The 14,277-nt window shown below is 38.4% G+C and overlaps 1 protein-coding gene across 1 annotated transcript in view; it reads left to right on the top strand.

Moving 5' to 3' along the window:
• The window catches only part of INPP4B (inositol polyphosphate-4-phosphatase type II B), a 643,844-nt gene that overhangs the window by 465,040 nt on the left and 164,527 nt on the right, over positions 1 to 14,277 (top strand). The window contains exons 10-12 of the mRNA XM_032464080.1: positions 6,123 to 6,245; positions 12,242 to 12,266; positions 14,165 to 14,200. Of these exons, the coding sequence (XP_032319971.1) occupies positions 6,123 to 6,245; positions 12,242 to 12,266; positions 14,165 to 14,200 (184 nt within the window). The remainder of the gene's footprint in view (positions 1 to 6,122; positions 6,246 to 12,241; positions 12,267 to 14,164; positions 14,201 to 14,277) is intronic.

The following is a 14,277-nucleotide window of genomic DNA, read 5'->3' as shown; positions in this document are numbered from 1 at the left end:
AGCATCTTGTCTACCAATGTGTAGCTCATGGTTTCCTAATAATTTTCATGTAATTTTGGTTGCCTATGAGTCCCAACAGGGACATCTGCAAGATGCCAACCTTGTTTTCTCACCTTGCTGATGGGATATTTCTTACATTCAAAGAGATAGTTTATACTTTACATTTAGTATTGAAATCAGGTTTCCAAATGTAACTCACTATGTGTGTATTTTTCATAGAGTCACGGGAGGGAAAGATGTCTTTAGCTTATTTGTGTTAGGGGAATCACTCATATTTGGATACTACTGTTTTCAGCAGTAAAGAGAAATCCACATGCCAATTAGTCTGAAAAATGGCTAGTCTACGTATCTACTATGGGCTCTCGAAGTTCTGTGGCTCAGAATTGTGTAACAGTCGTACTCATTACCATACACAAAAGCATTTTTATATTTTAACTTAAGACCTTTTATTTTTGGACACATATGTCTTATAAGTAGGATGGTTTACTGCTTTCATATTTTATAGCTGGTAAATCTTAATAGAGGCTGAGTTGCCTTCTCACAAACACATAGGTGTTTATGATAAAGAGCCAACACCATAACAAAGGACCTTGTCACTCAAAGTTCACTTTCCTCTAAACCATCCTCCATTATTTAATGGCGTGTGAAGACAAGGGTCAGTTTGAGGCAAAAGTACTGAGCTGTCCCTAACCCTTGACAAGTCCTGATATAAGGTCTTCAGAGACAGGCTACACTGCAGAGTCTCTGGGCAGGCTTTGTGCAGTGTCTAAAGGATTTTGACAGAGGAAGGAAAGTAAAATGTGACAGTGGGGCTTTAAGAGGAAAGCTCGACATGGACAGGATGGCAGAGGAAGATACTGGAAGATGGGAGGTAGTTTCCTGAAGTGTAATGAAAGAGAGTTGATGAGAATAACTGGATGTTGCTGTTGGGAAGAGACACATGTAAGAGACATTGAGGAAGAATCACTATGACTTTGTGCCTTATTGCACAGTAGGGGCAAAGCACAGGTAGAAATGAAATGTTTTGTGGTTTTGATCTCTGAGGAATGATATGCTACTGATGTAAGTTTGTTGAAGTTTGAGTTGAGGTTTCAAGTCTATCGAATGTCAAATGATACCAGGACAAAAGGAATTTGCAGTTCTTGGTCAGGAAGTCAGGTCAGAGTAGGGAGTATGGAATTGTGGTGGATCCTCATAGACAGGGTAACTGAATCCCACAATAGTGGAAGGAATTTCTAAAGGCAAGCTTGTAACGAGAAAGGAGGAAAAAATCAAAGGCAAAACCTTAGAGTGTGTAAGCTGCAATTTTAAGAACTACTGAAAGGTTTTATTTGAGGATTAGTTTGAATGTATTCTGTGACTTCTGGTATTTGTGAATTTCAGCCAGAGTAGAGGTGCATTTAGTCATATCTACTTACATAGAACTCTCACTTCTGTGAGACCTAAGCAAATCTAGCACTGCTAGATAAGAGTTTTCGCCAGAAAGATAGTCAGGGCACACTCACTCACTGACTCCATTTGCTTACATATGGCCTTTGTTTATTTTTCTGTCCAGGTGAGATTTTCATTTCCCAGTTACATGTCTAGACGGGTTAAATGCAAGGCACATCTCACAGATGACGGTTCCTGTGCATAGCACCAAGGCTGCTTTATATTTGCAAAGACTGACAGTGCTAATGATAGTTTTTCCTTGGATGTTTACAGAGTCATGTGTATCTCTGTGGCATTTCCAAAATAGGGGAGTTATTTACATGTTTCTGTTTAACATTTCCATAGGATAATTTTTTCTTTTTTTCTACTAAGGATGGTACAATAGGTGGTGAAGAGTTTAGAGGAAAAGCGTCATTAAATTGAAGACTGTTTCATATCCCCTTTCCCCCAGTCTTCCAAAAATATTTAAATATTTCAGCATGTGAGATTGAATATTTCACTAGGAAGCATTATGAGAGTTATGTTAAAGGAGGATTTTGAAAAATCCCAATCACTAATGTATTATGCATACTGAAAATCTAATTGATAAGGAAGTGTTGATTTGTGTTGCTGAAATTTCCCCTCCTCTGTCTTCCATCTTGTTGGCATGGTTAAATATTTAAGTGTATCTGCTGAGAGAAATAGGAACTTGATGTTGTGATTGAAATAACATAGCTGCCAAGAACTATTCATCTTTTACTTCTCTTATAATAACTCTGTGAATTAAGCAGTGGGTAATGACCTGACAAGAGACTGTTTGAGATGACATGGTTTTCTTTTTCTCTCTCTCTTCTTTGTATAGATTAAGATAGTTATTTATAGCTGCAGCCTGTTCCTAGTGCCATATAAATTGCTAGGAAATTGTGTGAAGATCACTTTTGTTTGGTTCTATCAAATTTGTATCCTTGTGAAAATGCCAAGTGCCATAATGGTAATAAAATATATATTATATATATATATATATATATATATATACACGTTGGATACTATAAGAAAAACTAGCCTTTGTATTTGACTGTAAGTGTTAAGTCACTTTTCAGGTTTGGCATGCATTTGGTTGGTTTGTTTGGGGGAAGGGTTGGACGGGAAGGTGGGGAGTGAGGAGGACAATCTGCCCTTGATTTTTCCCAAAGCTGTGTCCGCCCACGATAGTCTAGGATGCCTATGATGGAACCAAGTGATTGAATTCTAGCCTCGTCAGAGCATGAAGTTTGAGCGCTGATATTATAGCTGTCAGAGATCAACTCTTTGTTTTGCAGTACAGGAAACTGAAATCCAGAGAATTGAAGCAGTATGTCGTTGGTCACATAGCTAGTGAGCAGCTGAGCTGGACGTTGTGCTTTGGTTTCTTGATTCCTAGCCTGGAATTCTCTTCAGTATGTCTGCCATGCAGCTCTGAAGAATTTCCATTAAACAAAAGTCAGTAGGATTTTGCTGATTAATAAGGGTGAAGTAATGATTAGTAGCCCCCTGAACCTGATGGGTGATAAATTGGAAACATAATTCATGCTTTAAGAATGAATTTTTTTGGTAAATTTTTATGAAATCACCTTTGAAACAGCCTTTAGAAACATGAAATAGATATTTCAGTTGTGACTCTCCTGATTGAAGAGAGGTGTTGAATATCCATACTTTGTGTGTAGTAAATTGTATAGAATAAATTGGAAACTGCTTCTACGTCTCATGTTCCAGTTCACGGACAGGATGAACAATGCTTTTGGGTGTCTTGGGTTCAATTCTTCAGTTTATTACCTGCATTCCCCATTCCATCTCCCACGAATCTCAGATGAAGAAGCATGCTTCAGGGTACTCACAGCTTCTTACGCAAAATGGTTTTGGGTGGGGGAGGTTTTAGAATCCCTTTAGTGTCCCTTAATCTCATGTGACACAGAGACATGAAGTGAGCAATGCTGTTGGAAAAATGGCACTGATAGACTTGCTTGAATCAGGGTTGCCACAAGCCATCAATTTGGGGAAAAAAAAACCACAATATCTGTGAAGCTCAACAAAGCAAAACACAATAAAGCAAGATATGCCTGTATTTTAAAAGTAGCCAGATAATTTTTAAAGGGAATAAATAAAGCTATAGTTCCGAAGCTTACTCCTTTATTCCCATGGTGCATTCCTTACTCATCTGACTCTGGCACTTTGAAAGGTTCACTTGCATTGTCATCAGCTATAGACTTGTGTTCTTTGCACTACTAGGATGTAAGCTTTATACCATCATCTGTCATCACTAAGTCTTTGTATCTCTAATGAGCACATAATCACTCTTGAAATGCATGTGCTATGAAATCCTGTAATCTTTTACAATAGTCTTAGATGTCCATTTTAGTAAAATTTCTGAAGAGAATCAAATTAAATAAAATATATTCATGACAATAGCAATTTGGTTGATACTGCTCCTACTACCATGAGGATGAAGAGAAGGAGAAGGAAGAAGCACTTGTCTTATGCAAAACGTTGTGCTGAGAACTTTACATAAATCATGTCACAATTTAATCCTTACAATGAAGTTATCATCTCTGTCTTACAAAGTTTCACATGGTTAAGTTTCTTATCCAAGGTCATGAAGCTAGCAGATAGCTCAAACTCCTGAGTTCACACTTTTAATTATTATTGCATATATCACCTTATTACCCAGTCTTGACTGTGAGAAGCTTATTCTCTGTTTCAAATCATGACATTTTTTTGGTTTAGTTCAATGAAAATATTTAGGAATTTGTATCTAGAAATTAAGCTTGTATACCTAGAAATTAAGCTAGCTCAGTTTGCACAAGCCAAAAGTTTAAACAATTCCTATGAGAAAAAAAAAAAGAAGATGTCTTTAATTGTTATTGATGATCAATTTGGGGGAAAAAGAAGTCTGCAAATTTCTAGAAAAAACTATGAGTGGTGACAGGGCTTTTACTAAACTCTTTATTTAACTGTCAAGTACTGAAGAATTGTACAGAGATATGTCACACTGTGATTTATGACAAGTTATGATGTCATTTTCAAGTGGGAAAATGGTATAATTAATTATTAAAACCATTCCAGAATTGGAGCTAATATAGTTTTTTATTTTACAAAATCATAGATTATATTATCATCTGTATAGATATATTCTTTGTAATGAATGCTTAAGTTTTCTATATTAATTTCAAATAATTGAGTCAGTATTATAAAAATCACCAAGAAGCTTCATATTTTATTAATATTAATAAACTAGTTAAATCACTTTTAGTTTTCTGTGTACATAATCTTTATTTTATTACATTATGACATTAGCTACGTGTATGTTACCAGAATTTTTCTATTTTGGTTTTCTTAAAAGCATAATTCAAAAGATACGTTTCAATTTATACTTTTTATGTTTTGAGGAAAACTTCCTGTGATCTGGTAACAACTGGATTTCCTTTTCACCTAACTTATTCATTATTTTAATTAGCATTTTGGTAAACTACTTATACTAATTTTCCTATTCCTCTTTTCTGACACCTCTAATAAAAATAGTGACATTCTGAAGGAATTGGTTGAAAGAAAGACACTATTTGTATTCAGATTAAAGTTAAAAACAAATTTAAAAGATGACTAAATAAAGAAAATGAAGTGTCACCGAACTAGTATTAGTCAATTAGGCTTGGGTAGAAGTTATGGTAACACCTCATACTGATGGGAGGCTTGCTACCCATCTTCAAAATAAGTTTCAAGGGAAAAATATCCTTATGTATCACAGTGTTCCCATGATATGATGCCACCACTTATTCTGTATATTTTCTTGCCCAGAAAAGAAAATTTGAGAATCTTAAAGGATGGGTGGTTGTTAATTTTATTTTTAATTTTAATTATTGTCAACTATAACATCTGTATGTTGATGACAGTAATGATGATGAAAATCTTAATAATAAAATTATCATTATCATTAAGTAGGGAAGAGTTGTTCAGTGGCCAGCAGACTCAAAGAAGGTACAAACCTGGGTTTCTGGTTTCGCCAGTTTGCTTCCATGCATGAGGCTTTCTACCTCCTTGAGTCTCAGTTTCTTTATCTGAAAGAGTAATGGGTTGTGCTAGATGATCTCTGTCGCTAATTTCTGCTCTGCAGGTACCTTCTTTTTTGTGTGTGTGTGTGTTTGCTGGGAGAGAAATCTTCTTTTCTTGGTCTCTGAGAAAGAGAAATGATATTATGCAAAAGGCATAAAAGCAGATTTTATAGCCAATGGCTGGGTCGTAGAGGAATACAGAGATGTTTATGCTCTTTTCTGTTTTATTCAGCTGTGGTTTCTGTAGTAGTTGTGCACAGTATCCCATGCGACTGGTATAGAGGAGCCAGGGTTTATGCTGTTGTAGAGACGTGGAGTTGCCAAACTGGGCCTGGAACCATGGTCCTGGCAGCTACTCCTGAGAGCGCTGAGGAGGTTTTACCTGCATGAGATAGTATTTGACAGTCCATGCATTTACTGCACAAATTCATGATGAGTTTTCTTTGGAAATTAAAAACAATGCCAACACTATTAACATGTTTCAGTATGTTTTTTGCAGATTTGTTTAATTACAACCAATGCAGGTGAAAAAAAAGCAATGTTAGTGGTTTTCAGAGAAAAACGTGTTTGGACATACTTTCAGGAAAAAGAAGATTCTCACCTCTCCATTTCATTTATTTTTGGTTGCAGAACTTCAGATGGTGGCAAAGTTGTTGGCACCATAGAAGTCAGTGTCGTGAAGATGGGGGAGATTGAGGATGGGGAAGCCGACCACATCACGACAGATGTGCAGGGACAAAAGGTAGGGTCTCAGTCAGCTCACTGAACAATTTAAATTAGAAATGATCAGTTTTGCCAGATGCTTGAATCACCAACACCTCTATGGGGTATGAAATCTCATTATTCAAAAGCTAAATGAGAAATTGGCTTTGGAATTGGAGTACCGTAAGTGTGTCTCATCCTCTGAACCAGACGGCCTGTTTGCATGGAACTATGCAAAGCCACTGCACCATTCAAAACACCTTCATCTTCGCAGCTGGCTCGCGTGTTGACACAGCCTCTTCTCAGAACAAAAGTACTGATCACTGGTTGCATTCTGCCATAATTAACCCTACGTGAGATGCAGAGAAGATTCTGGGAGGCCTGCTGCCAAAAGTAACCACTTCTCTGATCTCACAATTCTCTTTGGAAAGAGATGCAGTTTGAATTTGGATTTCATTTTTATGTGAAGGAGGGCAGATTTTAATAACTTGGTGCCTTATGGAATTGCTGAGAGAGAAGCAGGAAGTAGTACAAAGCGGAGGGGCCACACTGGAGGAGGGGCCACACTGGAGGAGGGGTGATGCCAGCTGCAGGTGAAGCAGTTTCCTTGAAGCCCAGGATAAAAGCCCCGATGCATATCATCAAATTCAGGATTTTCACTTTCTTTTTGCTTTCTTTTCTCTGAAAGAGAGAAACTTGATATAAATATTAGCCTAACGTCCTTTCTTGAGAGTGCAATTGCCTATTTTATTGAGGCACAGGGGACAGACTTACAAACTGCTAATTTTTTGTTTGTTTGTTTTCAGGAAAGTAAATTTGATTATGTGCTAGAATTCCTACCTTTCCATAAATGAGCTTTTTTTTTTTTTTCCTAAATGACAACGTTTATTGTGACCTATTTTCTGGCTTGGTGTCCCTTATCTGGGAGCCTGTTTACTTTTGGGTACCAAGGAAACACCTACATGGGAGACAGTGCTTATCTAACACTTAACCAATCATTAACTTTACAAAAAAAAAAAAAAAAAATTCCTGAACTGCCTCTCAAAAAAATAGTGTTCTTGCCCAGCATAGGCTAGGGTCTTACTAATGCCCTAAGCCTTCTTCTTCTCTGTTCCCTGCTCTCCCTCGAATTATCCCAGGTCATGAACATATGCCGGTGAAGCCCAGTGTTTGAATCAGGCTGCTTGCAAGTGCCAGGGCCATGGTGAACTTCCATGGCAGATGGTCGTAGCGTTTGTGTACTTAAGATTCCTGTTTTGTGGCTAGGTACCGTCATTCAGCCCTTGTTGACTTTGGAGTTCTCTATGACTTCTATTAGTCACCACCACGTGAATATTTATACGTATCAAGATTAAGGAGGGAGAATTTGTAGACTAAGAAGGTGGGGAGGGTATGGGGGATGGGACAGGGTGGACTAAAGGCAGAAATAGGCAGATGATTGTGCCTGGACCCAAGGCAATGTGCCAGGAGACCGGGAGCAGAGACGCGTCTAATTTCATAGTAGACCTGCTTTCTCTGCTCCACTTCTATTACTAGCCACCTCTCTGTTTTTGTCAAAGCTGCCTCACCCTTTGACTCCTTTACAAGGTTGCTATTATGAGTTGGCACAAATTGAATCATGCTCTTTTCATAAATGGAGGACTTGAGAGCCAAGAATAGGCCCCACTAAAGTCCTACACAGTGTTTCTGACTTAGTAATGGGAACTTAAAAAAGGAGTAACTGAGCTGTTCTAGAAATAGGAGGTGGCGGTGTCAGCACATACCATGCAGAAGTCATAAGTGGTCTAAGATGGTACACACACCGAGAAACGCTGGTTTTAGCTCTGTTCTCTCTGGATTCTTGGTAAACCTTGACCTTTTATGAAGCTTTTTATAAAGTTACTATAAACTCTGTTGGCAGTCCTTAGGAGTAGTCATGATTGAGTGAAGGACATACAATAAGGTCCACTGTGCATGCTGTTTAGAAGACTTAATGTGGAAATAAGCTTATCTCAGTGTTTCTCAAAGTGTGATCAAAATCATCAGGAGCATTTGTTAGAAATTCAGATGTGGGGACCCTTTGGCAGATCTGCTAAATTAAAATCTCTGTGGGGTGTATTAATATGATCTACTCCTAACAGTGATTTAAGTCCTGAAGTTAGTCAATGGCTGAAACATGAAAAGACAAAGTAGCTGAAATTGAGATTATCTCTAAAACAACATCCCTCTCACTGGTTTGCCCAAATGGGGGAGAAAGAAATGGAACCATTTTTAGCACCCCAGTCATGTGCGTGAGTGATGTGTGTTCTCTCTCCTGCATACGGAGCAGATTGAGATTAATACCTGTATCAGTCAGCTTGGGCTGTCACAATAAAATACCATAGACTGAGTGACTTAAGCGACAGAAATTTATTTTCTCCCAGTCCTGAAAGGCTCCAAAGTCCAAGATCACGGTGCCAGATGACTTCGTCCCTGGTGAAGGCCCTCTTCCTGGCTTGCAGATTTCTTGCTGTGTCCTCACAAGGCCGTTCCTTGGCACACACGTATGGAGAGGCAGCAAGTGGACTCCGGTGTCTTCTCCTCTTCTCGTAAGGACACCAGTCCGAGAGCATTAGGGTCCCACTCTTACGACCTCATTTAACCTTAATCACCTCCATAAAGGTCTTTTCTCCAAGTACAGTCACATGGGGCATTAGGGCTTCAACATATGGATTCCGAGGAACATGATTCTGTTCATAACAATGCCCCTGATATAAAATACTACATTTTAATCTTGAATCTTACATAACCTCCTCCATGGAAATAAAATATAAATGAAAATCCAAAATCTTACCTCTCACATACATTTACTTACTTTGTTTCCAAAAATCCTATTATTATTATATATTTTTCATCAAGGGAAGATTATGCAGAGAGCTGTTCACCATATCACACTGGTTCAAACTTCTGTGTGATATGTACATACATAGAAAAAGAACACAAAGTGTTAAAATCACATAGCACTAGAAAGAAAAATTCACAAAAGTAATACTAACGTTGTCCTTTTATAAAGCTAGCATGTTAGGTGAAATATCACATTAGATATACAAAACTTTTTTTTTTTAATTTTGGAGTCATCTTTGACTCCTTTCTCCCTCTCACACTTACAAACAATACGTCAGCAAATCCTGTTGATTCTGACCTCTAAGTAAACCCAGAATCTGACGACTCTTGGCCTCCTTCACTGTAGCCAAGATGTCTGTCACTTAGACTTTTGCGGTAGTCTCTTCATCTCCCTGACTCCCTCCATCCTCCGTCCCTGATCTCCCGCCCCGTCGTAGTCTATTCTGTGCAGCAGACTTACTAAAACGTAATGTAGGACGTGCCATCCCTCCAGTGACTTCTCATCTCCCTGAAAGTGTAAACCCAATCCTAATCTCAAGTCTCCAAGTCCTGGCCCCACTTCCTTCACCTCATCCTCTACTTTTTTTTTTGCTCATTTCAACTCAGCCACATTGTCTTCTTTTCTGTTCCTTGAATAGTCCAGGTACATTTCCAGCTTGGGTACTTGAACTTTGTTATTCAGTCTACCCGTGAAGCGTTTTCCCCAGGTAACTGTGCTTCACTCCTTCACTTCCTCTGGTCTTTATGCGAAATGTCACCTTCTCACCGAAGCCTTCTCTGCCACCATATCTAAAATTACAAGGCCTCCCTAAAACTATCTCCCTTCTCTGTGTTATTTTTGTCCTTAGTACTTATCACTGTCCAATATCATCTCTGCTTCATTTATTTATCTCTTATATTGTTTATTTCCCTTACTATAATTAAACTTCATGAGAGAATATTTATCTATTTTGTTCTCTCTCTTCCCCTCGGTGCCTAGACAGAGCCTGACATGAGAAAAATGAATGAGTGAATAAATGAAGTCAATTTTGCTGTGAAGAAATTGCATCCAAAATTGTTTCCAGGAAGGGGAAATGTTGGACTACATATAGTGCTTGCAGACTGATTGGTCAGTAAATAAAGACTGGAATAAAGGTGTAGTGAAGGTTGTAGGATTATGAAGGAAAGAGGAAGAAATTTTAAAAAAATACCGTTGAAGTAAGTAGTCAAGAAAAAAAATGCTATCAGGGAAAGGAGAACTAGGAAACAGAATCGTCAAACCAGGTGATAGGAGAAAACCCAGGGAAGAAACAGCCAACAGGGCCAGCTGTGCGAGAGCCCAATTATGCCCTTTGCCTGCTGCAGACATGCCTGGCTTCTTCTTGGGGCAGGATTAACAGTCCTTGGATAAGGCTGATTAAACCAGCTCCTGCCTTCTCTTCCCCTTTTGTTTAACGTCTACATTGTATTTGAGGGGGCACAGTACTCAGGACCAAAGTGGTGGTGATTTCTACAAAAAGCAGGAAAATGCCTTGTTGATTTATGATCGCAGCAAAAATGGTACAAGTGGAGTAGTAATATGTCCCCTTTTGACTGTGAACCTCACCTAACTAGTATTTTGGTGACTTGCTGCCCTTCCCAGTTTATTTTGACCCCATGCTTTAAAGTGGTGTTTTGAGTGGACTTTCATCAGCTATGGTCAGGGAAAAGGTGGAGTCCTCCAGTAGCTAAGGACCAATCTCAAAAGGTTTCATCCCTTTACTTTCCCCAAATACAAACTTGAAAATATAACTGGCCTTACTTACCTTATAGAATATTGGTAGGCATATAATATTCATCATTCATTCATCAAACAATACAGCCTTCTATGTTCTAGACATTCTGCTAGGTTCTGGGTATTTGGCAATGAACCAAAAAGACAGAGATGCCGCCTTCTGGGAAAATAAACAATACAAAAGATAAGTAATGTATTGTTGATCAGATGGTGCTCTATGCTATGGAAAAAATAAGACAAGATGCAAGAACTAGGGAGTGCTGGGCTGTGGCCATTTTATACTGTATGGTCAAGGATAGATTCACTGATAATGTGATATTTGAGCTGAAATGTGCAGGAAATAAGGGAACAAGACACGTGGCTATCTGGGGGGAACAATAATTGTAGGTGGAGTGAATAGCAAGAGCAGAGGTCCTGGGGTGGCAGGATGCGTGTGTTGAAGGAACAGCAGGGAGGCCAGTGTGATTGGAAGTGAGGGGTCAAGGAGGAGAGTTGTAGGAGTTGAGGACAGAAGTTCATGGGGCAAGGAAGACAGATTGTGTCCCCCCTTGAAGGCCATTAGACCCTGAGCTACATGTAAAGACAGTTGAGGTGTTTGGAGTATAGGTGTGAAATCTGATTCATGCTTTAAGAGGACCATTTCTGGCTACTGTGTTGAGCAGGACCTGAAAGGAGGCAAGGACAGAAGAATGAAGTCTGGTTAATGCAAAGATTCAGGATAGAAATGAAGATGAGCTGGATCTGGGTGGTATTGATGAAGAAAGTGACATGTAGCCAGACTCCAGGTGGAAAGGACAGTCAAAAAAAAGCAGAATGACCATTTTCTCAGGAAAACTGAGAGAAGCAAGTGGAGGAGGCCAGGAGATTTTCAGATGTTAGGTTTGACATTCCTCTTAGACATCCAAGTGTAGATGTATCTAAGCAGTTGGAGGTTTGAGTCTGGAATTTAGGCGAGAGATCCAAGCTAGAATTATGTGTTTGTGAGTGATCAGACGATTTTTGGATGGTATTTACACCACGAGACTGAATGAGATAACAAAAGCATAGCAATTCTCATATTTTACAGCCTTAAAATTTATACTTATGTGGATTTTATCTATTGATATTTATTAGAGATTTTGGTAATTTGAATGATATCTATAGACATTTATCATATTAGAAACTCAAACAAGAAAAGTTTAATACAGAATACAAAAGACACATACCTTTGGCTGTCACATGATTATGTCATATAGCCTCTAGAAAATTCTACTAGGTACTTGTAAAAGAAAGAGGGAAACAGAAAGGTAATATTTTAGTGTTATTATGAAAATAAATTTGTCTTCACCCTGTGCTAGATGCTACAAAGGATCCAAAGACAAAAGTTATCAAGGACTTCCAGGAGACTCCAGACCAAACTTTGAGAACCATGATTTAAGGAATAAACTAACAGGTGTGAAAGCACTTTGCCAAGAAGTGTTGGTCTTGATGGATTCACACAGAACCTTATGAGCATTGTTCATATGATATGGCTAATTTTCTAGTCCAGCGCGTGGCAAATTGGTATGTTAGCTGATAGTCAAAATCATTTAGCTCCGAGAATTTTACATAATCTTATGTGTTTTTTCTCCTTGGCTGCATTTACCATCAAATAACACTTTTTAAAGTATTAATCAAAATCAATAGGCTTATGGTGCTACATCTGGTACAAAAAGCATGTGATGTTTGTTATTCCTGCTCAGAATCACAAATGTAAAGTCTTTGCATTGAAAGCACACACCATATAAGTTTGTAACACTGCGCGTAGCCATTATAATAATAGCCATGAACAATATATATTGCTAAACCTCCTTACGCACCGATTCCACATAATTTTAATCTTTGCATTCTCTGTAGCAGCCAGCACGGTGTAAAAAGCATTCTAGGGTCAATAAAAAAAACCCAAAAACTAAACTAAATAAAACAGCTTAAGGAAGTAAGACTTAAGGTTCTTGTTTTGAAAACTTTCAATCTAAAAAGAGACACAGAGGTACACTCAGGAAACAGCTGAAGAAATTACTGAATCTAAATATGAAAACAATTAATTTAGTAAATATTTATTGGATATTTTCTGTTTATGTTCCATGGACTTAAATCTTGAGAGCATTCTGAATAGCAGAGCTGTAAAATACAACATTGCAAAATAAGAATATTAGGTTAAAATTGCCCTAAATGTCAGGTTTCCAGTGTGAATGGGAGATATGAATACATAAAAGTCATATGTCTGTATCCATTTGGTGAAATAGAACAGGCCTTTTGTTAGGAACAGGAAGTTGTAGGGTTGCCTCTGTATAGGGAAGCCGTTTCTCAGGATAGTAGCCTGATCTCTGTGAGTTACGGACTTCTTCATGAGAAAGGTTTAATCTAAACCATTCCTGTAAGTCGTAGATGATGGTCTTCTTTTGGAAAGGGAGATGGCTTATAGCTAGTTATTATGTGGAAGCGTGTCAGGGACAAATCATGAAAGAATTTGAAGACCAGTCTGAGTTCATTGGATTTGATCAGGCAGTTAATAATCACTATACATCCTAGAACAGAACACTGATATGATGAATATAATGTTTGCAAACGATCACTTTAGCAGCCCTATGTAGGCTGAAAGGGGTAGAGAAAATATTGGAAATAGGAGAAATAAAGAATTTTAAGTATGTCCAAGCATCATTGCACATTGCTGTCATGATTTGGGAAGTGCATTTCCAAAATAGCTGTGGATAAAAAAAAAAAAAAAAAAAGGATTACCTCTGACTTCTGTTGGTCAGGAAAACAATTTAAAGAACATTCCATTTTAAGAGCTGCTTGCAGTGATTCATTCTTTTCGTAAACTAGGATCCTAATATAAGCACTAAAAAATTAGGGGAAGGTATAGCTCAGTGGTAGAGTGTGTGCTTAGCATGCCCAGGGTCCTGGATTCAATCCCCAGTACCTCCACTAAATGAATAAACAAATAAACCTAACTCCCTCCCTCCCCACTCCTCAAATTTTTTTAAATTATGAAAGCATATTCTTTTCCCCATCAAGAAATTTCCTGAGTAATGTTATGAATGATATGAATGAGGAATGAGTGGTGGACTCTGAGGGTACAGGAAGTAACATTTAAATCAATGCTTTAAATTATTTGTCTTCTTTCTTCAAATGCTTCAGGGGCATATATATTCCATTATGAACAGTGACCTCAGTGGCCATGAATGGCACAGAGGGGCAGTCCCTGGAGGAGGAAGAGAGGAAGTGGGGGGATGGTGAGGACACTTAGGGAGTAGCCCAGGCAAATTGGATACACCCTCCTGGGGAGGGCAGTCTGAGCCCTGGGAGTCTCTGGACCGCTCCATGCTCGGCACAGAACTCCTCGGCAGACGAACTTCCTGTGTTGTCATCTGTTTGCTTTCTTTTCATTTGCATTTATTTGTTTATGTCTGATGTATTTACTCTAAAAATTCACTCTCCTCCTCCCTT

The sequence above is a fragment of the Camelus ferus genome, chromosome 2 (genome assembly GCF_009834535.1).
Source record: "Camelus ferus isolate YT-003-E chromosome 2, BCGSAC_Cfer_1.0, whole genome shotgun sequence".
NCBI classification, from domain to species: Eukaryota; Metazoa; Chordata; class Mammalia; order Artiodactyla; family Camelidae; genus Camelus; species Camelus ferus.
Note: the sequence above shows the minus strand (reverse complement) of the source record. Positions and strands in the feature narration are given on the sequence as shown.